The sequence below is a fragment of the Miscanthus floridulus genome, chromosome 3, assembly GCF_019320115.1.
Source record: "Miscanthus floridulus cultivar M001 chromosome 3, ASM1932011v1, whole genome shotgun sequence".
Lineage (NCBI taxonomy): Eukaryota > Viridiplantae > Streptophyta > Magnoliopsida > Poales > Poaceae > Miscanthus > Miscanthus floridulus.
The window spans coordinates 78,865,454-78,889,121 of record NC_089582.1 but is presented as its reverse complement, the minus strand read 5'-3'; the positions used below and the strand labels follow the sequence as shown (position 1 = coordinate 78,889,121).

At 43.9% G+C, this 23,668-nt stretch overlaps 3 protein-coding genes across 4 annotated transcripts; 1 reads left to right on the top strand and 2 right to left on the bottom strand.

Moving 5' to 3' along the window:
• Positions 1-766: 766 nt before the first annotated feature.
• Positions 767-4,780, top strand: LOC136541811 (grpE protein homolog 2, mitochondrial-like). The gene is made up of 6 exons (XM_066533914.1): positions 767-999; positions 2,880-3,030; positions 3,123-3,313; positions 3,432-3,599; positions 3,744-3,872; positions 4,498-4,780. Exons 1-6 carry the CDS (start codon positions 859-861, stop codon positions 4,612-4,614), a joined length of 897 nt encoding a protein of 298 aa, XP_066390011.1. The 5' UTR covers positions 767-858; the 3' UTR covers positions 4,615-4,780.
• Positions 4,781-5,738: 958 nt separating this feature from the next.
• On the bottom strand, positions 5,739-8,131 carry LOC136541812 (uncharacterized). Its single transcript, XM_066533916.1, has 2 exons — positions 7,718-8,131; positions 5,739-6,255 (listed from the first exon to the last, which is right to left on the bottom strand). Exons 1-2 carry the CDS (start codon positions 8,003-8,005, stop codon positions 6,079-6,081), a joined length of 465 nt encoding a protein of 154 aa, XP_066390013.1. The 5' UTR covers positions 8,006-8,131; the 3' UTR covers positions 5,739-6,078.
• Positions 8,132-10,037: 1,906 nt separating this feature from the next.
• LOC136541810 (serine/threonine-protein phosphatase PP-X isozyme 2) lies at positions 10,038-15,976 on the bottom strand. 2 transcript variants are annotated; one of them, XR_010780488.1, is made up of 9 exons: positions 15,597-15,976; positions 14,148-14,300; positions 12,355-12,417; positions 12,178-12,263; positions 12,005-12,080; positions 11,661-11,929; positions 10,720-10,798; positions 10,492-10,633; positions 10,038-10,407 (listed from the first exon to the last, which is right to left on the bottom strand). XR_010780488.1 is itself a non-coding variant. In XM_066533913.1 (8 exons), the coding sequence occupies exons 1-8, from the start codon at positions 15,741-15,743 to the stop codon at positions 10,583-10,585; spliced, it is 924 nt and encodes a 307-aa protein (XP_066390010.1). In that variant the 5' UTR covers positions 15,744-15,975; the 3' UTR covers positions 10,038-10,582. The 2 variants fall into 2 exon arrangements, 1 of the variants encoding a protein (XP_066390010.1); XM_066533913.1 differs by having other exon boundaries at positions 10,038-10,633; positions 15,597-15,975.
• Positions 15,977-23,668: the final 7,692 nt, after the last annotated feature.

Below are 23,668 nucleotides of genomic sequence, written 5' to 3'. Positions count from 1 at the left end.
CCGAGCGCACCAGATTCACACCGCGCGCCCGCGGTGCGGCAAGCAGCTGCCTCTAGCTAGCCGCCCGCAAGCTGCAGCTTGGCCTGGCGGACGTGCGTGCGTGTGTGTGCGCCTGCGCAAGCTGCCTCTGCTAGCTAGTTGCAGCTCGACGGCGAACCACCAGCTGCGCCGTGGTCGTCGACAAGCCGGCCCCGGCCGCGGGGAGCTAGCTAGGAGGCCGAGAAGCACAAGCCGCAGGCCACGCGATGAGCATGTTCGAGGGGATGGAGAGGGCCGGGTACGGCGGCGCTGGGCCGATGGGCGGGGTGGTGCTGTCGCGGGACCCCAAGCCGCGACTGCGGTGGACGCCCGACCTGCACGAGCGCTTCGTCGAGGCCGTCACCAAGCTCGGCGGACCCGACAGTGAGTACCCGCACTCCTCTGCTGCTTGCCTGCTCTCTTCTTGTACTACCATGCCATGCATGGATTTTTCTGACTTCAGACACAGCCCAAAGCTCCCATGAGTTCAGTTCGTTGCAACAGTAAAGCTAACACACAGCAGCATGCATACTCACGCAAAAGGGGCAGGAAGGTCATTTGCCAGGCCCAAACAGGCCTCCCAGGCTGCCTTCCACGCTGGCGAGTCCATCTGGCACGACACGTCGGCGAAAATGGCAAATCCGTAGGAGACGAATTGCATGCAGTGGCAAATATGTAGGAGCACTTTTAACGCTGGCAACTGGAGGAGTGGCAACCGTAAGAGTGGCAATAAATTAAATTGCCCGCAAACGCTCGCTTTCAGTCTTGCAGTTTCAGCTCCCTTCCAGACTCTTCCGTTCTTCTGTCTCTCCTTCCGGCAGAAATCAAGGCAGCGTTAGGATGGCGACCGCGCGCCTCCTCGCGCGAGTCTCCAGGCAATGCGCCGGCGCAGTGGCTGCGTCATCAGCCGCGGGGCGGCACCGGGGGAGCCCGGCGGCGGCTTCCGTGGAGCAGTTCGCCGGATCCTGTTTGTCTGTTAGGGTGAGATTTCTGGACCATCTCTTGTGGCCCATGGTTTGTGAGTCCAGGGTCTGTTGGTGATTGCTGTGGCGCCAGTCCTTAGGTTTAATCTTTTAGCAGCGGTTGATGAGATGCGATTCACACCTAGGGATTTAACGTTATGCGTTTGTTTGCGGAGCTGGAATTTGTACTTTCTTATTGCTATTATTAGTAGCTTAAGATGATGTATCGGAATGTGGATGGGATAATAAAAATTCCGTGGGATGTTGTTCAATCAAAATTGTTGTTGCTGGGAGGGTTTTAGGCTATAGCTTTTGATCTTCATCTAGTTGACATATTTTGATTCGTGAGAACTAAATGGGAACCTACACACAGCCTTAGGGATGTTTTATGTGTGTTCTAATTGAGGATGTGTTGGTTCATGATTGTTCTTTGTTCCTCACATTTGTAGTTCAGTGTTTTAGAGGACAACTATTATTATGGAAGTAAATGAGATTAACTAATGTTGATTTTGACAAAACTTATTTTGCAATTGGAATTATTTGGTAGCATCAAACATGAGAGCGAAGCAAGCTTTGAGTGAAGTGAGGTTTTTTGAGTTAATTCAAATTGTTAGGTAGCTGCTTCTTAGGGGTTCAGGCAGTTTAGCAATGTATTGGTTTAGGCAGTTTAGCTATGTAATTTTTTTAGATAAGCGGCAGCCTTTGATGACTTCACATCTTAATTTTGATGACATTTTGGTTCTTGAATAATAAAGTGATCCTATCTATTCTTTTATTAACCCTGAGCCTTTGTTACAATAGTGTTAAATAAGTTATTTGATTGAGCTGTAGCTCCTATCTGTCACACAGAAAATAGGTAACCATGTGTTGGTCAGAACTTTTCCAACCCATGGTCACATAGCATTTGTCTTTTAAGTTTTGTCTACTATAAAGGTTAATGTAAGTTTAGTATTATTTTCCATTTTTTTTTATTTCTATCACAGCCATCCATGTTGAAGCAAAAAACTTCAGAAGGACTGATGGATACTCTGCTGTTTTAAGTAGAAATTTTGATTTGAAAATACATATCATGAAAACTGGAATCACATGGTCACCACATTGTCCTTTTGAATAATTGAATTTATGTCTTATTCACTCTCACCTTTTAGTCTTCGTGTCAGGTGGGAGACAGAACTGTACCACATAGACATTAAATATGTTATAGCAAACTTAGGAACATATTTTTATGTTCTCTCTTATCAGAAATTAATTTTTTATATTTGTTTTATTTAAAAGAGTTAAAGTTTATTAAACATAAAGTTGCTCCCTAGGATGTTCTCTATAAAATAAAGTTGGTTGTATTTCAATAATGACAAGTTGGGCTTCTGTGATAAACCCTTGCTCTCTTTACTACACCTACTTGAGATGGCATGGTACTTAAGTAGGACTTATTAGGTACATGGTGGGAAAATACATGGAGTGGTGGGTAGTTGGAACTGTCTATGGAGCTTCTTACTTTAATGTATCCATTTCAACTGTAAGAATTACATGTTGACTGTTGAGGGAGGATATAATCTTGGCAGACAGGAAGTGTATGTTTTTTCCTTCCTTTTGTTTTCTGGTTATTTCTGCGAATACTGACGATGCATGTATTGTTACTCACATTCTTCTAGGAAACCAGTGCCATCTATTGGTATTGGACTTCTGGTAGTAATCTGATGTGTTTAGTTATAACAACTACTGCTGAAACACCATTCTTGCTGTTATGTTAAAATTCGTTGACTACTATTTACTGGGGACAGCTTAGGGAATACCTAGATAAAAAAAACAGTGCTACGTATTCATTCTATTTGGTAAATTATTTTGTCCATCTCTTCTAGTTTGTTCTGTTCTTATAGATGCTTACTTGCTTTCGTCCAGGTTCCGCGTATTTTGAATCATCATTTCAGATACTCAACCAGCATTTTTCAGAAGTTTGGTTTCTCCTCTGTATCATCCCAACAAAGTGATAATGAACTGAAAGACCAGGAAAGGGCCTTAGATGGATCAAGTGAAGACCGTTCATCTGGAAGTGAGAACACATTAGAACCAGGCTTGCGATACTAATGTCCCAATCTTTTAGTAGGAGGTAGAGGTACTAATGGACTTCATTTTCTGATTCAGGTATTGAAGGCCTTGATCTGTCAAAAGATGATTTGGTGAAGCTAGTTCGTGAGAAGGATGGATTGTTGAAGTCGAAAGATGATGAAATCAAAGATATGAAGGATAAGGTTTTGCGCAGCTATGCAGAAATGGAAAATATCATTGCTCGCACAAAACGTGAATCAGAAAACTCCAAAAAATATGCAGTACAGGTCTGCTGTTACCATTCCAATTATTGAAATTCTATTGCAGAGAGGATGTTGACATGCATTTCCATAAAATGTTGTGAATTAGCTTTACCTATGGTATCTGTCATGATTGTTCATGCAGAACTTCTCTAAGAGCCTGCTAGATGTTGCTGACAATTTGGCTAGAGCATCATCTGTTGTCAAGGAAAGCTTCTCGAAAATTGATGCCTCAAAAGATTCTGCTGGAGCTATCCCACTACTGAAAACCCTGCTGGAGGGTGTGGACATGACTGAGAAGCAACTAGCAGAGGTACTTTATTTGTTTTGAGGTTCCTTTATCTTAAAAAAAAGTTCTCTCCTTGAGAAATATTTCTCAGCCATTTCCTCCCTTTCACTTGGATTTTGTTCTAGAGTATTCCATATAACTTGAAAACCTTCCCTCGAATCTAAACAGGTCTTCAAGAAGTTTGGAGTTGAAAAGTTTGACCCGCTAAATGAGAAATTTGATCCTAACAGGCATTGTGCAGTTTTTCAAATTCCTGATCCTTCAAAACCACCAGGAACTGTTGCTTCTGTTGTAAAGGTATGTTAACTTTAAAACACTTTTTTTCAGCATGTTATAGGAAATCCAAGCATGTTTAGATTGGAGTTATTGGCTTGCTGCATGGTGCTTTTTGTTTCAGCTGTTCATTTGTTGATTCACTTGAAGTTTGTTTTGATACACGCATGGTTCTTATGTCATGTTGTAGTAGCTTGGCAGTTCATTCTGCGTGCTTCTGTTCCAAATGTTCCAATAGCTTCCCTTAGTTCTGTTGTAGTAGAGACAGCAGTTGGTTGCTCCAGTGGTGACAATGAGTGATTATATTGATACAGAAGTTTAATTTTTTCCCATATTACAAAAGAATAAAAGCAAGTGAGGATGCTTCCAACACTTGGCATTTTGCTGCTGCTAATCGATCCCTGTCGTCAACAGTGTATTTCTATTTTAGCTGGGCCAAACTAGTTAACCTGTATGGCATGCTAACAATGTCGAAGTTTAGAAGATGGTTCAGTCATTGCATGCCATCTGATCGATCTTACATCGTAATGCCATTGAATAGTTTAATATTGGCTGTATTTTGAAAATTGAAATATTCCCCAAAGTTTAATCGCCAACCTGTGTTGTACTGCCGTTCAACCAGTAGAGTAACACACATTTGTGGTTTCAGGTGGGCTACATGTTACACGACCGCGTCCTCCGCCCTGCCGAAGTCGGTGTCACAGAGGGAGGTGCAGATGCAACTGAAGAGGCAGAACAGCCGGAGGAGAAAACAGCGAGGGACTAAAGTTAGCCGTACTTTAGTCAAGGAGTAGAAGGGATCGAATGCCCTTTCTGAATCTCGTTTTTGTTTAGAGTTTGAGAAACATGAATGAATACAGAGAACTTTTGACCTGAGTTGACGCTGGTAGACAGTAGAACAAGCAGGCTGGTGCTTTTTCATCATTTGAACTTGGAGTGAAATCCATTTCTGGGATTTGGAGCAAACCCTTAGAACACGTTTTGCCTGCTAGCACGACCGTTGACCATGAGGGCTGAGGCCATGGTCTATGGGGGGCACGGCCGCACGGGTGGTGGTCATGGACGGTGTGAATGTCAGAGCCTAGGGAGAAAGGGGACGGGACAGTGGTAGCAAGAGCCGGTCGATCGGCTTAGACTGGCCACAACGTATGAAATTGTCGAATCATCACGTTGCAGCGACCATGCTGAGTTCGAAATTCAAGGCCTGAGGCAAGAAGGTGACCCGACGCTTGCCAAATAAAAATCAATTTCTCAGCCGGCTCACGTACATTGATGCTCCTCTAACAGGTTTGGCCCACATGCTCATGCACCTGCATGTCCTCGATGCTGAACGTTGTGCAGTAGGAAGAGCTTTGAGCATCGGTGTTGACGGCATGGCGCATTAATCTTTTTGGCATCGAGCACACTGTGGGTAGTCTTAGTCGCTGGATGATGGGCCCTCCTTTGACCCCTACGTGCCATGTGCGTCACGAGCGCTTTTTATGGCTTAAATCTTGGGGTTCGGCATCGCTTTCGTGAACGTTTTTATGGTTATCAAATCGTCGGGGAAGTTCGCGCTATCGGCTGAGCCCGCGTCGCCGCTCACTGTCCCGCCGTGACGCGGTAGGGTCTCTACTAGCAGCTGGCCTGGGAACCGCGCTCACGGCAGGCAGCTTTGCCTGTTTGCCAAAAGTGGGACACGCGAAGGAGATGGAGCTGCCGCATCCGTGGGCCCCGCGGCACGTCGCGCTGGCCAGCGGCGCCAGGGCGGAGGAGCTGACCCCCCCACAGATGGACCGGTAGGGCTCCCATCCTGCTCTGCCTCTAGGCTCTGGCTGCTGTGTATCAATCGGCGCAATAGGGGTCGCATTCTTCAGAAACACGGAATCAAAATCTCTCAGAAAATGGAGGGAGCCAAGAGCGTGTAACATCGACCGCATACATTAACATGTTGCCACGTACCATTACACACTAGCACAAAGTTTGCGACAATCTTTCTTTCTTACACGACAGAGTGACGAGTCATAACCAACAGCTCACCTCATCTATGAATTATAACATGAGCACTTGGCCTTGGACAATCATTGACGACGACCACTGTTCTAGACTGGAATGGAGTAGACAAAGGACGACGGGCTGGCTGATACAAGTTAAATGCTACATTATGGTACACAAAGTCCGCCTCCGAGGCGGACGATTCAAGTGGGAAATGACGCTGATGCTCCGATCCACATCTCTAGGTGACCAGCGGCTAAAATGCTTTCCGCTTCAACCGGCTTTCTGGACGGGCGTTGTTATCTTCTACGTCGCGTGGCTCGTCCGTGCTCATATCGGCGTCAGTGTCGTCATCAGGCTCTTCCAGCTCGAGGTTCAAGTTGAGCTCGCTGCTGGTGCCCTTTTTGCTAGTGCTTTGTGCCTCCCCTGCCGCCTGAAATACGATAGGAACATATGAGTTTTGTGGCAGTTCAAGAAAAAAGTTGTTTATATAAGATGAAACTTATCAATAAGACTGTAAAAACTTATTGAAACAAGAATCAGTTGCATCCTTTTACCACCCTACTATTTACTTTGCCAAGGTGGAAAAGAGGTTATTAGGAGAGATCCAAACAGTATGGCACAATGCAGAGCTTTACGGATAAAATCAATTGGAGACTTTTAGTGAACAAACATTCACATCTCAAACAGGAAAAATAATTCATGGCCTCATCAGCCAACCAACTAAATGTTACAATTGTTCAGTCATATGCTGAAGACAAAGTGTTTGGCTTCACATCCCAATTAAGCGAGAAAAATGACAATATGGAGACCAGTGGAGCATGCCTATAATGTATATAAATGGCAAAACTGATTAAGACATATCTCTGTTTTGTTTATTCCTTTTTGCCCCCTATTTGATTGTCAATCAAGTTTTTGTTCCCTAAACAAGGCTTCAAGTTGCCATTTGCTAATTGATTTTTGCAACTGAATCAGTTAATATCCATTTAAAACTCTTATCAGGGCACTCATCCTGCAGAATCCACAAAAAGATACATAAGCAACTGAAATGCCTTATTCCTATTTTTCAGCATCGTTGATACCAGTTTGATCTGGAACAAACTTGATTGTTAACATTACTAACAACTGATTAAAAATAGTAGAAATCAACGAAAACTATGCAGGAGAAACTACACACCCACAGTAGAATGGTGAGACTAATATAAGTACAATGAACCACCCTGACTCGAGTTGAGCCCATTTAACTAAATTTCTGTACAGACACTTCCAATCCTACAATTACATGGCCTAACCGGAGGCTAAAGCTAGCACACACCACAAATGAATTCATTAAACCCTAACCCCTTGACACAACCTGGCTTCAACTCAATGTGTGAAATCAAGTTGCCCCCAAGCAATAGGTACAATCCCCACTAGAAATCAACAAAAGCTATGAGTCTAAGATGGTGAGACTGATATAAGCACATATCCATGAACCACCCTGACCAGATTTGAACCCATTTGACTACATTTCTGTAGAGACATTTTCAACTGCACAACTCGTGTACCGTAGAACTGCATGGACCCCTAATCTAGCCCACACCACAAATGAACTCGTTAAACCCTAACCCCTTAACCCAACCCTTTTAACTTAATAAGGTCCAAACTCTAATTGGTCCAACCATAATGTACAAATCACCATCCACCAAATGGTACTTTATAGATTAAACCTCGAACCCATCCCAGAAGAATTCACATTATCCATAATCCTACGAGTTTGTGCGCACAATCGCATCCCGAATCCAACCAACAACATCCAAGTTCTCCAATCTCTGCACCAAATTCAACCCACCGAGCACAAAAAATCAATCATACAACCCAAATCAACTAAATTTTCCGAAGCCCGGAAGCCTCACCGGGACGTAGCGCCGCCTGGAGGTGGAGGCCCCCGCTGCAGCGGGCTCCATGCCCCCGTCGGCCCCTACCCCTCCTCCTGAGCCGCCATTCACAGGTGTCCACCTAAACAGAACCACCTTGTTGTCACCTCGTGAGCTCCCTCCCCCGGACCCGGCGGTGCCGGCGCCGGTGAGGGGCACCCAGGCCTTGCGCCACTTCCGGACGGGCCCGCTGAAGGAGGCAGCGCTGCTGCTGATGGGCCCGTATCGCGTCGAGGAGCGGCTCAGACGGGGAGCCACCGTGTCCATAGGCCCCTCGTGTGTGGCGGGCGCAGGCGCGCCGCGGCGGCGTGCTCCGGCGTGGCGGAGTGAGAGTGGCGAGGAGAGGGGAGAGGGGGCGAGGGAAGGGGAACAACGCAAACGAATATAAGCTCTTTTTTAATGGAGACATACGGAATATAACTTGTTCCTGACAGGTTTATATAAAAAAAAATTGTTACCGACAGGTGGGCCTGAACTTGCTTATGGTCATTTTTTTCGTTCAAAACTAAACAGGTGCCACCGATCATTAAGGTCTTGTTCGGATGCGCATGAATTCATCTCAATCCATATGTGTTGAAGTGAATTGGAGTAGAATTAAACTAAATTTCATTCAATTCCACTCTATCACATGTGGATTGAAGTGAATACACATACATCTAAATAAGGACTAAGGGGCGTTTTGGTACCGCTCCCTGGCCGCTACAAGAGGTGTTTCAGTCTCGTCAACCAAACGGCACATCAGAAACAGCTCCGTGAGAGAAGTCCAGCGAAACCCGCTCAGAGAAGGTAAGGGTGGAAGACGGAGCTGAAAATTTTAGCTTCCATTCGCTCCTTCCTCAAATCTGTGAGCCCATGGCGGATTTGCCACCGTGTAGGCGTGCGCGCGCAAAGAAGACTGCCACCGTAATGAGGACATCCCTAGCATCCACTCTTCACCTCCTAATAAAAGTGCATCTGATACAGTGGGACCAATTACAAGGAGCAAAGCCAAACAACTGGAGAAGGAAATGCATTCACAGGTGAACGCTAACCTTGTTTTAAATAATTAGATTATTTTGGATCATCCTATGCATTTGAGTACTTGTTTTAATGTTCTTAGGAATAATGGAGTGCATGAACGTGTATGGGATGATGATGGTTTCTGCCCTCCAAATCTTTGGAATATGGAGCCTGGACGTGCATAGAGAAGATGGACCATTCAGCTACCAAGCAGATCAGTTGTGGATGTGCAAAGCAAATAAATTCGTGAGTTAGCAAGGCAGTTAGCAGCCAGGTTGCTGTCACACACGTACAAGCATGCATATGAATACCAACCATCCAAAGATCTCCATTAGGCCAGGCTATTAATACAAAGAGTGCTTCGACTTACTACTGCATGTTCTCATTTATTTTTTAATCTGAACTGAAGACTCCACTAGTGTTATATATATCCATGTAATAGATGACGAGAGGGACTTTTTGGCTGCCAATTCAGAAATACCAACTCTTGAGTTCTTGTTCGCACGTGGGTCTTGAGAGGCTTGCAAACTTGTTCCTTCGATTCCTGAGGGAGTTGTAGAACATCGAACTGCGGTTCACCTAGTTGTTGCCTTCACGTCTACACGGCGTGATTGTGTGGGCTAGCTTCGTCGGTACGTGGAATGGTGATTGTCTCGGTAGTTCGTCACATGTGCAGACTCACGGTGCACTGCCTCTTCACCAGGTCACGTAGCGATAGTTATCAAGTTAGATCCTTGGAGAAGATCGGGCTACAAGTTTGCTCACGCGTGATCCATACGCGTGCGCACGTCACACCATGTAGATGCGGTCGCGGTTGGGGTCGCACGGAGGAGTCGCTGCTGGGAAGATGGACATAGGCGTAGCTGTGGCTACTAGTCGTGGAAGAGCCATCAAGGCCACGCATGGCCGAGGCTACCGGTCACGGAGGAGTCGTCAGGGGTCACTTGCGCGCAGCCGCGGCTACCGGTCATGGAGGAGGAGCCGTCGGGTGTCGCGCACGGCCGAGGCCACCGCTTACATCAAATAATCTCAAAGATCTACCATGCCTACTGAGTGCACGCTTTGGGTCTCCTCGTCAAAAACTAGATGCTCTGCAACCCAAGTAAAGGGCTGTTTCATCTTTCAGACAAAAGACTTCCGTGAACTGGTTCCTATGGAACTACAACATTTCTTATGGAAGTCCAAACAAATCACCAGATTCCGTGGTCTCTACTAGGTACTAGCATGAGCATCATTCATCCAATTTATATGTGCAACTCAGAAAATGCAATAAACTGAAAAATTGCCCACGAACAGCAGAAAAGGTCAACATGATTGTTAGCAAACTTAAAGCTAGCACGTTTGAATCAGAGAAGCTGGCAGAACAAAGTTACATTACAACCATTACATGCAGAACTCGAGGCAAGTCAGCCCTGACCACATGATTTAATTTACACCTAATAGTACGAAAAATTTATCAGCTACAAAATTTCCTGCACTTTCCAGAGCAGCGCCACATATTCAGGCACAACATTAGCAAATCACTTGACACGACCGCAACAAACTTTTACATCATGTACTGATAGCACACCCCATGAAATCCCTTCATAATTGCGTATTTCTAGAGCTCAAATGGGAGCTGTTCTGTGAAAAAATGGGTGCCAACATCAACTCTCTTACAAATCATAGACCTGAAAGGAGAAGATAAACACTTAATTTAGGCATCCTGAAAGCACCTCCTGGCAGTACTCTTGTATGGCCTGAGCTCTTCTTACAACATGGGGCATCATCCGCATAACTTGCTTTCCACTGCCAATGCTCCAAAGCAGAGATTAGGTAGCAAGCTCTAGTACTCAATGTGCAGCCTCATAGAAAGTAATCTGGTGCTGGCCTTTTAGCAGGAACACCCCTTGATTCCTAAAGGCATAAATGGACAAATTATATGCTTAAGGACCAGATATTTAACATAAGCCTGACATATTACAAAGGTGGAGAACACTAACATGTGGAGCAGCTTCAAATACGCGGAACTGCTTATTTAGGTTCTCATCCAGCTCCAGGATTGCAGCAACATTGCCACACCTACATGTACACAGTTTTTTCTAGGGTAAGAAATCTGTGAGGTCAATAAAAATAATAGTTAACGCTGAGAAGAAAGACATGAAGATATCCAACAGCAAACATAAGAAATCTGTGAGGTTGACAATCATTACATGCTGTGAACAAAGAAAGTAAATGGATTCAAGTTTGAAGTAAATGGATTCAAGTCCCCCAGTTCAAACAGTTGTCCAGGACCAAGCGGCCTCCAAAGTCCTAACTCTACCTTTGAATAGTGGCCATTTGGGCTACTAAAAGAAACACAGAACTAGTACAGTTCTGCAGAGTATTACAGGTACCTAAAGCATCTTCCATAACTAGATCAAATACAATTTTCAACTACTTCCCTCAAGATATAAAGTTCAGAGACCATGAGCTTCCATTAAATGTAAAACAAGACACCAACAGCACAGACAGTAGTACATCTCCTCAAAGTCCCACCAGATCCTACATAGTCCAGTGCCAATCTATTTTCTAACAGAACTTTCATAATAACTAGTAAAAATAATAAAGTATAGGAATAAAGCATCAGGCCATCAGCTCGGCAATGAGGACATGTAGTGGGCGTCGTTTGGTTTGGTGTGTTACCTCTGTGTGTTAGTCGTCAGGGCTATCATGTTCTGGTGGTGGGTATTTTTTGTGTTTTAATTTGTGCCTCTGTAAGGTTTTCAGGCCTAGTTTCCCTTATAAACTAGGCCAATTCTATTCTTCTTAATTGAAAAGCAAAGCTCCTGCCATTACTTTCAAAAAAAATAAAAAGCATCAGGCCATCAGATTCTTAACAGCTAAATTTAAAGATCCATCGTCAACTTCAAAAGGAAATTATTTGACCATGAACTTAAAGTACCTGTAGCAGTAATTAGGAGCAGACCATACAGTTACAATCTTGTTATTGAACATCCATTTATACCCTTCCATGACAAGTTGATGCGCACGACAAATATAATCTATGTTGTTTGAGTGGTTAAATGATGAAACTACATTTCCACCAAAGAGGAATCCTGCACCTCGAGGACTTAATCCCCAACCATCCACAGCATCCTCTGGATCAGACCATAGAAGGTCACACATGGCACCATCATGAGGCACTTCTTGCTTGCGGTCTATTACTCGTATCTGTTAGTATAGGTTAAAACATTAATAGAAATGAAATATATATAGACTAAAAACAACACTAAGATAATAGTTTGCCTGATCCAGTGTCGTGATAGCAGGAGAAAGGCCTCCATGGACACTAAAGATTTTGTTCTCAATGAGTGCAGACAAACTGAAAAGAACGGATTGAGCTGCAATCAGATCTCAAATATCTGATTCCATGAAAGATGGACTTGCTTGGATTAAAATAAGTATCAAAAGATACTTGCCTTAAATAGTCGAATATATCCGTGCAATATCTCCAGACATTGACGGAGCCATATTTGCGAAGGCACTCATCATAAAATCCATAAACCTGCAGCAAATGAATGAGAACAGAAGGAACCACAAAAAGGGATCCTCTTACAGGACAGAACCATAGAACAAGCACTAAAAGTGACCCATACCTGTGTGATCTGCCTGCTCTCATGGTTTCCTCGTATTAGAGTTATACGGTCTGGATACCTAACCTGAAGATATTTTGATCAAACACGAGTAGAAATTAATTGGGGCAAAGTTTTATTCTTGTCTTAAAGAAGAAAAAAATAGATACTTGGCACTAAAGCTAGTTTTCAGAAATTTGGATGCAAGCAACAGATTGAGGGTGTGCTCGGCTGTGATTCCTACGGCTGCGGCTGCAGCAGCTGCATCTCACAGCTACAGTACAAGCTGCAGCCGCAGCCGCAGCCGCAAAAATCAGAAGCGAGCAGAGCCAGAAACAAATGGAAAAATAATTTGATAGGAGCATAATTCCTCAACACAAAACAAGTGTATCTTAACCTGATTTTCTACACTTCTACTACATCGAATTGATAATTATTTCTCATATCCACTAAGGTGTTGTGTTAAGCTGACAAATGCAAGTTTTTTTCCCCGAGCAAACAGGAGACCTGCGCATCATTTCTTTAAGAAGAAAGTACATTGGGATAAGAAATCCACACATACACACCTTACTTAGAAAAATCAAACGTTTTTTAGCCTATAACAAAAGAGGGTGATCACATGGCAGAACTTAAGAGTCCCCATCTAAACAAATGCAAGCTGTAAGGTAATGTGGTGCAATTGTTCTGATAAATTGTAGAGAATAAGTACTGTGGGAAGCTCAATACTATTGCTTAAAACCATCTATGTTCATAATGGGGTTGGTAGTTACAGACCCTCTTGCATGACACTCAGTATTTTTGTATGGCCATAAAGGCATAAACAAGGAGTGCAATTTGAGGTGCGCCAAGTAATAAGGTTCTTCACTATAAAACAATAGTTTTTTCAATCCCACTACTATTCGGCAGAATAACTGGTAGCTTTTTCCATAGCCAGTGGCATGGCTAATGGACATGAATTCACGGTAGACTGTAATGGGCAGATACAGTTTGCTAATCAATACACAAATGAGACATTGTGGTTGTTGGAAGAAACATGTGGTTCAGATGCAAATATTGTGACTCAGAATTCCACCGATCCGAGTTAAAGCACATCTGCTTCGAATATCTAATGCTGGAGTCAAAGTATGCCCAAATGTACAGCACCAAATTCTTCAGCAGCCTCAAAATGAAATTTGCCGAGGCAGCAAGGCTGATGAAGATTGAGTTTGAATAATTTCCTTGTAAGCTTATGTGTTCCTTATTTCGCATCTTTTAGTTAATTTCTGAATTAGGTTGTTATGTAACTTAAGTTAAACCCTAAATTTCCATTTGTCGAACTCATTGAACATGCAGTTACTTAGTTATTTTATATATAATTATTAGTATTACAATATACTAGCCGTATCCCCGTGTCAGTGTTTCTTTGATAATGGCATGCCCACACGTCGAATACATATCATATTGGATACCGATATATGTATCTGGGTAACATAGATCACATATACTCACATTTTATCACTTAAAGTTTCAATGTTATACAAATACCATCCAAACAAATCAGTTTCTGTAGTCTATGTCGTATAGTTTCATGAAATCGACACACATGTACCCACAATGGCTGGAAGTTAAGCATAAAAAAGTGCTTGATCGCCAAACAGGCTAGTTTGGCTTCTCCAGGCAGCACGACCAAAGCTGCTTCTACAGAAATTCCAAAACAAGCTAACTCTGAATATATGCTTTCCAAAAGACACCCCAATCCCAGTACCAAATGAAGCATAACTATAGAAGGCAAACAAACAACACACCTAACAAAAGTTTAAGGTAGAGAAGGAATTTACCTTTAAAGCCAAAAGAAGCAAAAATGTTTCAACAGAATAGAATCCTCGGTCAACAAAATCCCCAAGGAACAGATAGTTTGTCTTTGGGCAGTCACCTCCAACTTTGAACAGCTCCTTCATGTCATAGAACTGTCCATGGATGTCTCCACAAATCTGGGTGTAAAAGTAAAGTGTTTGCAATCAGATTGAAGAAATGTAGGAATATCAACACAGTAATAAATAGGTATCTTACAACACAGATTTGACCTAGTGACTTCTGGTTCTCTAGAAATCAATGAAAATATGCAATGAAAAAAAATACATATGGAGTGCAATCAACAATTTGAAGCCCCATGGCAAGTACTCTATATATCATAGAGGTTTCTCCAATTGGGAATAAGCTTCAAGATTTTGTTATTGAGCAGCACCCACAATGAATCTAATGCTAAATTGTTAACATGACATTAGGACACCCTAACAAGATTTAGTATAATCGGGGCAACATCATTAATATTAGGAACATCACATAACCTCCCACAATATCAAGTCGTTCTGGCTTTCCAAGTTTGTTTAAGATCATGAACCATTTTATCATTCCAGAAAAAAAATTCTCCATGCAATACAACTAACCGCCGCAAGTGCATAAATGGTGGTTAAGGTTTGATGTATGGTAGCAACATATTTATCAGACAAAACTACAATTTCACACTGGAATAAAGAACACCAAATTGTTAAACTTATTTATTAGGTCCCCCCCCCCCCCCCCTCTTTTCTCCCGGAGGAAGAAAGGAGTGGCCGTCAGACAGTTTTATTGTGGGAACGTAAATGCTGCTCTAGAACAAATCAAAGTAGAAGAAAACACTGTGTTTGCCAAGTGTCAATATAATCCAAGCAACTATGCTAGTCATTGATGCTAGGATCAATTAGAATAAACCAAAACTTTGAATACATGCACACTGGGAGTAAACTATAGCACCAAAATTAGACCCAGGTCTCCCTGCAAGCAAAAATGAACAGTAAAATGAATTAACACCCTTCAACAATTATCACTATTACTTACTGAAGCACAACCAACAGATTCAACAGATTTACATGCATTCTCAGTACCTGCCGAAAATCATGCCATTGTGACATTGCCTGCAGCAATATGCACACAATCCTTTTCTTTTATGGAGATACATAATAGTTGCAACAATATAAACATAATCCTTTTCTTTTATGGAAATAAACAAACCAGCACCAACAGAAAAATCAACAGGGCAACAAGCTCTATAAAATGAGGGGTTCAAGCATACACATCATATCATTTTCCTTGTACAACAGAGAAACATAGCAATTGCTTCCCAAAACCAGCTCCAAACCAGCTGCCGAGCTCAAAACAACATCAGCACCAAATCGACACGGCGACCGAATCCAGACGGAGATGCAATAAGGGGGCAGGGAGCGAGGGCGGTGCGTGGCGGCACGTACGGTGACGGGGGCGTCGACGCGCTGCACGTTGCTCTCCTCGACGAGGATCTCCATGGCCTTGAGGCAGAGCGCCTTGACCTCCGCCTCCGTGAGAGGCTCGCACCGCTTCAGCTGCTCGATCTGCCGGTCCAGATCTGACGCCCCCATCTCCGGCTCAGCCGCCGCCGCGGGGCCGTCCCCTCTTTTCTCTCTCCTCCTTCCTTCCAGAAGCTTCCGGAAGCGCCGCCGCGGTGGCGCGCTACTTGCACGATGCTTCTCGAAGATTCTAGGGTTAGGAAGCGGAGGGAGGACGAGGGGAGCGCGTGCGGGCCTCGAGCCTCGCGATGGGCAATGCTGTGCGGGGGCCGAAGGTTTCGGTAGGCGGTAAGGCTACCTTGATTTTGCTTCCCGCTACGGCAGTCGCTTGGCTTGGAATCCAGCGGCTGACGGTAAGGATACCCGTCACCGTCACCGTCACCGTCACTGTGCGGACGTCTTTTTTACAAAACACACAATGTCTTCTCCTCTAATGATACTTATTTATAACAGTTTGTGAAGGCAGTAGAAAAAATCAACAGCTTTTCCAACTCATGCCTATGAGAGAGCGATGGGCCAACAACATCGACCGAAAGCGCTTTTTATTGGAAAAAAATAATAAAACAATGACTGCTACACCTGATTTTATGGATATCACAGCTATGAGTCACTCTTCTTAACAGATGCATTTTATTAAGACGTCACTCTCGCCCTACTGGTACTTGTTCCTTTCAACTATGGTGTACCCTTTGGCTAGATAGATAACGCTTCCCATCACTCGTAATGACTCTATTTCTCGAGCTTTTCAATCAAACTCTTAGCACATAAGGGGAACTAATGCTACCAATTTGAGTTTATAAAACTTGTTCAAATCCTTTACACATAATGAAAAATGCTTAGGCAAGCAACATGAATCCAAAAATAATTTTAATTCATATATTTTGTGAAAGGTTGTCATCAATTACAAAAAAAGAGGAGATTTAAAACCCTAGTTTGGTTTTGGATAATTGATGAAACATATTGAACTAATGTCGACACAAAATTTTCGTCTCTGTGCCGAGGACACACGCATCGAGTCGGAAGGGTCCGCTCGATGGAGCAGATCCGCCTAGCTTCAGCGCAAGGGTGGTCGATCCTGCGCAATCCTCCCGAGACATACCAGTCAATTTAACCCTGCAATTGACAAGGAGAGAAAACTCATCAGTAATTAAGGGCGAAACATGCCGATGTTGCCAGACAGTCCTGAATGTGCGGCTCTGAGAGCCGATATGAGAGGAGATCGACTAAATAGTCGATCCCAGCATATTCACAAGAATGAATCGGTTAAAGCTCATGGGGTTGTATAAGAAAAATCGGTTATCATTCAGGATAAATGTTATTTAAGCAGATATTAATCAATGGCAATAAGATATCAACGATGATCGTTTTGTACTGAGCCAAGGATTATAAGTAACCGAACTCCTTTTTTTATAAAGAAATAATTCAACATCACTTAACCATTTAATAAAGATAAATCTAATGAACATGTTAGATCTTATCTATCGCCATGACCAGTGGGACATGAGGCAGAATCATGCAGGCCGTAGAAACAACAATAGACTCGACGACCCTAACTCATTACTAATATCAGTGGGGCATGAGGCAGAATCATGCAGACCGTAATATAATAACAAGATCATGGGGATAACATATCTTTCAACTTATCTCTACTTCAACGATCTCATAATGCGATCTGTTCGTGAAAGCACTCGATATCGGCTAAACAGCCGATTCAGGCATAGCGCACAGTTAATGTCATACCTTCTCAGGAATATGTCTACCAACTAACGATCCCCACTCCACGGTGCCAACAGTGGGGTGAGAGGCAGAATCCCACGGGCCATGATGATGGGCCATGGAACGGTTCTCATTAACTAATAGATCTACTCAAGATCGGACATGCCTTAACCGCACGCTATGTATGATCAAGATTGATGCAAAACAGCCGATAAAAACATAACTCATCGCTTAAGATGTAGATTAGATCAGTTTTAGATTAGCAAACGATGAGTTCAACAAGATATAAGACCGATCCAGATCAATCTTAATTGGGCAGAGTGATATTGTTGTGATTAGATAAACAATAAAAGCAATAAGCAATATCGATAACTTAATGAATCTACCAGAGACTGCCAAGCTAAGGTAGAGCCGATAACTTGACCTTGATCTAATTCAAGCAGTGGGGTGTGAGGCAGAATCACATAGGCCATACTTGAATTAGACAAGAGTCGATAACTAGCCTATACCAGAGTCACAGTGGGGGTCGACCGGATCGATGTAGCCATACGAACAGAGGTATAAACCATGACGGTACTTACAGATAAGCAGTGGAGGTCGACCAGATCGATGCAGCCGTACTTGCTGAAGAACTCGCCGAGATCTACTCTACTCCTACTCCTAAGGGGTGGCCGAAGCCGAAAAAAGTAATTGACTTTGTATTTGATTGGTTGATTATCTTTACAATAGCCGGGGTTTAGTATTTATACCCGGAGTCTAAAAACGAACCCTACTCGAGTACGACTCAATACAATCTTTGGCATAATGAAAACATTTCTAATTTAAGATAATTTGGACTCTAATCTTTCCCTTTTTGTAGAGTCCAGCATGTCTCGTCCCAACGCCGATCATAGCATCTGTCGTTATCTGCTGGCGCTATCTGAAGAAAGCCGATTCTAGCGTTGCATCTGAATCAGCTGGTTTTGATCTGCACGCAACTGATCCCTTGCTGTCGTGATCTTGGGAGCTCCCGATCTTCTGAGATCCTTCTTCTAAATTCTGGTGTAAACACATGCCCCCTAATTTTGGGATAAAAGTAATTTTATTCTAAAATTATCATGTCTGCATCCCTGATTGGTCCACAGTCACGGGTAGAGAACCTTGATCCGGGGCCCACTGTTTGTCGCCGCTTGCGTCCATTCACGAGCCCATGCCTCAAAACTTCTTACAAGAGAATCACTATTTCACGGGCACTTGGATTCATCTTCTCGGGCTAGCTATAAAATGTCAATCCGACCCTAGCGAGAGCAACTCAACAATTCAGCCTTGCTTTATTTCCATCTACTTTCTCGAGTGCATCTAGCTCCGCCAGACCCTCCATGGTCTGCCCTTTCGTTACGAAGATCTTTGAGTGGCTAGAAGAGTTCTTGTGCATAGGGTGATTGTGTTACTTATCCTAGCGCCTCGTTGAGCAAGAAGACCAGTCATTGTGGTTAGAAGAATTCTTATGATACCACCTGAGTCTTCTCTTCATGCTCGCAAAGCTGTTCTTAGTGTTTGCGAGGGCTAAAATGTGTGATCACCTTCCCCTTGTTACTCTTCCAAATACTCACCGAGAAAGCCTCAGGCTTCTTTCCCATAATTTCTCAATTTATTGAGAAATCTGTTGAGCATATGTCAGGCGAGGGACAAAATTCTTTCTCTCGGATATAACTTTATTGATGGGTCGATGCGACTTGGTTCACAATGAGTTTTGGCCTTGTGGAAATTCAGACTCCCTTCAATCCAAAGAAGTTCTGGTGAGTTAATCTCTGGTTAGTGTATCCACCCCATGATATTTTGTAATCTGGAGAAGTAATAAATTTGAGTCTGTTATCTCTTCGTTATCCGTCCCCTGAATTCCCAGAGTGTTGATCCGTTTTTGTTTCTGATTCCAATTTCACATCTCCATTGAAATCTATCTTCTCGCTCCCCCGGGCTATATATACGGGCTATGGCTGTGAGTCAAAAAACAACCCTCTTCGTCTCAAACCTTCTTCGTCTTTAGCACATTTCCTACCTTTCCCTGGGTTCGAGGTCATGGAGAACAACAAGAGGTCTGCTGAAGAAGCCCTCAACAGATCTACATCATCACGTCAACGCCCTCGTTGTCAAGAGGACGCATCTCGGGGCGCTCCCATTGCGGATCAAAGGGCGAGCGCCTCCTAGCCCTCGGGGTCATCTTTAGCATCAATCCGCCGCCAGCTTCCTCATCATTCAAGGCGACAAATCAGTAACGACGATCTGCTGGCCTCCATTGATCGGACCGACCAGCATCTAGCCAACTGCCTTTCCCTAGCGGAATCGGCTCTGGCCATGATTGAAGACTGATCACCCCCCAAGATCAGCCTTATGAGAGAAAGGTTGGCCAGGGCTGAAGCTAGAACCATGGGTGAGATGTCTGCCATTATTCCTCTGTTCTTTTTTATTGATTTTGTCCTCAAGACTTCTGATCACTCTTTTCTTGAATGTTTTAGATTTAACCGCTCAGTTGGAGAGTCTTCGATCAGCCACGGATAATGCAGCGGGATTCGTCAATGCTAGGGGCACCGTTCCGGTGGTTCGCTTGCACGATATCTCGAATCATGTTAGGGAGGTCGCCCTTCATGGAGTTCGCCATGGAGCCGCCATGGCGTTGGCTGCTGCACAAGCCTGTTCAAGTCATAATCTTTGGCTTCTTCCCCATGGTTTTCTAGACACAACGTACCCTGGGGAGCACGAGCGCTTGGTTAAGGATTTTATGAGCGCCGCCAACTCTGTAGCTTTTAATACCCTGGCCGATGATATAGTAGGCAAAGTATTTTCCAGCTCGTAGCTTGTAATAGGTGGCGCTTAGCAAACAACTTTCTTGCTTTGAGTGATTTCCATTTATTTCGTGCTTCATTCTGTACGTATCACTCTGTTGACATAACCGATACACATCGTACCGGCGTTCACCCCTTCAGGTTTACTCTCTTGCTAGCTACGATACCCCTTCGGTATCGGCCAATTAAAACTGACGGCCGAGCAAATCAGTTGTTAAGTGTCAATCCAAATGCTAGGGTAATATTCCTTCAAATATTTCCCATTTGATCGCTCTGCCAAATTTTCTTTCCCTTCTCAGTATCTTCAGAATACAAGTATTACCAGGCACATAACATCTGATCTGATAAGGTCCTTCCTAGTTGGGTGGCTTTTCACCGAATCTGCTGCCCCCTAACTCGATCGACGATTTCATTTTCTAGACTAAGTTTCCTTCAGAAAATTGCTTAATTTTGACCCTCAATCCTTAGTTTATCGTCTTCAAAGTTTTTTGAGAGCACACAACCAAAAGCAACTCAAATCTTCTAAGTTGTCCATTACAAAATTCTTGTGGTCTTCGGTTGGTAAATCGTTCGGCTCCTCTACTCTTGGCTCTCGAAAGTAGTCCATGCCAGGTCTTTTCCAGAATCTTATTGCCATTGATTGTCACAAGTCCAGTCTGGCTAAGATACCTAATGTCTTCCAACAAGAGAAACGGGAACTGCTGGTTAAGGTCAGAACAGGTTGAGCTATCTGAATCAGTCTCGAGATCATTAGCTTGTGTAGAATCAATCGTATTCCTTGTTGTTCAATTGGATTTTTGTTTCGGCCAAAGAGCCGATTCGATACAGCCGATCCTAGACTCCTGATCTTAATTTAATTAAGTCTGGAGACACGACTTTCATTTAAGAGAGCCCTTCAATCTGCTATCCTCGGTCATCTGATGCTGTATTCTCTTCGACATTGATGAAGTGGCGCTTTGCCTCCTATTAATTGCGGTTGCCTTTTGCGTGTTTCGAGGCATCCGTCCCTTCGCTTCATGTCTTCAAATACCAGCCGATGGCTTCTACCTCGAACACATCTCCATCCGCAACTATTCCTTTACTCTTCTCCGCCCGCTGAAAACCCTGTAGCGGTTCTTTCTTCTCCCTTTCATAGATCCAATCACTCTTCATGGCCGGCGAAGACCACAAGGCAAACATGCGGCGGAGGAAATCCCGGAAGAGAATATGCCGATGAACCAGCGTCTCCGGTGCATGAGGTGAGATTGACATTTCTTATTTATGATGATGAAGAGTTCTGACTCGCCTACAGATTTGTTGTGAATGACAGTCTCCGTCCCCTTCCTAGGGCCGGTAGGCCTTCTGACACCGCATCTTCTATGCTGGCCTCGTCGTTGGACTCCTTCGATTCCTACAACGGCGACGACGCCCGACGCTACCTTCATGAGTGGAGGATGGCCTAGAACTGTTACTCCGAGGTGACCTGGGAGACCGGCCAACTAGAGGTCTGCCTCGGGGTTTCTCAGGCCGCTCTTCATGCGACCGAGGAAGAGGCTAATGTTGCTCGAGCACGACTGACTGAATTGGATGCCGCGGTGGTAGGTACGATGAGCCTCAGGAACGTCTTCATTCTGATCTCGGCTATTTTTATCTTGATAGCTCTTCCTCTTTTGTGATTACCAGCCCTAACAACGCAGTTGGAGTCTCTCCAACTGGCGGCAAACGTGGTCGTGGACGCTGTCAATGCTCAGGATTCCTCTGTCGATGCTCGTCTTCAAGACATCCTGGCCCATATTCAGGAAATCGCCCTCCACGGTGTTCGCCATGGCGCATCAGTGGTGCTGACCGTGGCGTAGGTTCGGACAAGGCATGAGCTCCACGGCATGGAGACCAGTTTCCCAATAGGCGACAGCCCTAAGGAGCACGAAGACCTCCTTGAAGAATTTACCATGGCAGCAGAGGCCATAGTGGACATCACATCCGCTCAGGATGTGGTGAACAAGGTCTTTGATTAGTTTGTACTTAGAGGAACTAATGAACAAAGACTTCTCCTTCATGAATGTGCCTCAGTGCAATGTCCTAGTGTATGACTATGAATGTTTCTTTTTGTTTTTGCTCTATAGGCGATACATATCGTATCGACTTTTGCTGTCTTTGAAGATTTTTACTTTTTGAACTAGAGGCGATATTCCTAGTATCAGCCATTGGAGCCGAGAACGAATCGGCTATCAGATCCAGATGTTAGGATAACATTTCTTCATGCATTTTTCATTCCAAAGATCAAACAATCGATCAATCCAAGTCAAGCATTCTATTAAGCGAAACAGAACTTCTCTTAAGAAATCCATTAACTCTGAATCGCACTTACACTTTAACTCAGCATTCATGTGCGTCGGTCTAAACCCATCTCCAAGACTCAATGCTTATTTTCCTTAACTCAATGACCGATGCAATGCCACGACTATTGATCAAAATAAACTCTTAGAGCCGATTGCTTGAACCGGCGGTTGGCCTTTATTATTAATCCTGATGAAGCCTCCTTCCCATGTTTTGCCAGAAAGGCATTCGAAGTCTCCTAGCTCTCAAAACACTGGATCGGCTGTCGCAATACTCATAGACTCATCAACGTGAACCACCTCGACATCATCTCCATGCCATTGAATCACACACTGATGCATGGTCGATGGCACACAACAGTTTGCGTGAATCCAGTCATGACCGAGGAGCAAACTGTATGACCCTTTTCCATCAATGATGAAGAACGTGGTGAGCAGAGTCTTACTCCCGATCATTAGTTTGACGTTTATTGCCCCCCGAGTCTTAGATGTATTGCCTCTGAAGTCTTTAAGCATCATATCGGTTTCAAGTAAATCTCCTGGTCCCTTGCCAAGCTTACAGAAAGTAGCGTAAGGCATAAGATTGATAGAAGCACCTCCGTCCACCAACATCTTGTTCATCAGCTTCCTATCAACAAAACCTTTCATATATAAAGCCTTTGAGTGCCGATGCTTGACTGGCTTATTAAATATTGCCTGCTGCACAACCGTTAACTTGGCAACTATCTCTTCATACTCTGATTCATCGAAGTCTAAATAAACTTCCTGATCTGCCGGAGCTCTGAACTCTGATGGTAGCAGAAAAGTCATTTGGACATTAGCCGATGGTTGCTTTCTATCGGCTGTTTGCTTGGTACGCCACACTTGAGTTTTACCGGATGGCTAAGCCTGTTCCATCTCTTTATTCCTTAGGCGCTGCACCCTTCTTTTTTGGCTTCTTGTCAATCCTCTAGGGCACCGTATCGAACTTGAGCCTCCCTTGCTGAATAGCCCTTTGTATATGCTGTCGAAAAATTCTACACTCATTAGTGGAATGAGAAGTAGCATTATGGAACTTGCAGAACTTCTTATTCTTCAATTGTTCAGGGGGCAACATAACATGATTATTTGACAATTTGATATGGCCCTTCTCAAGTAAGAAGTC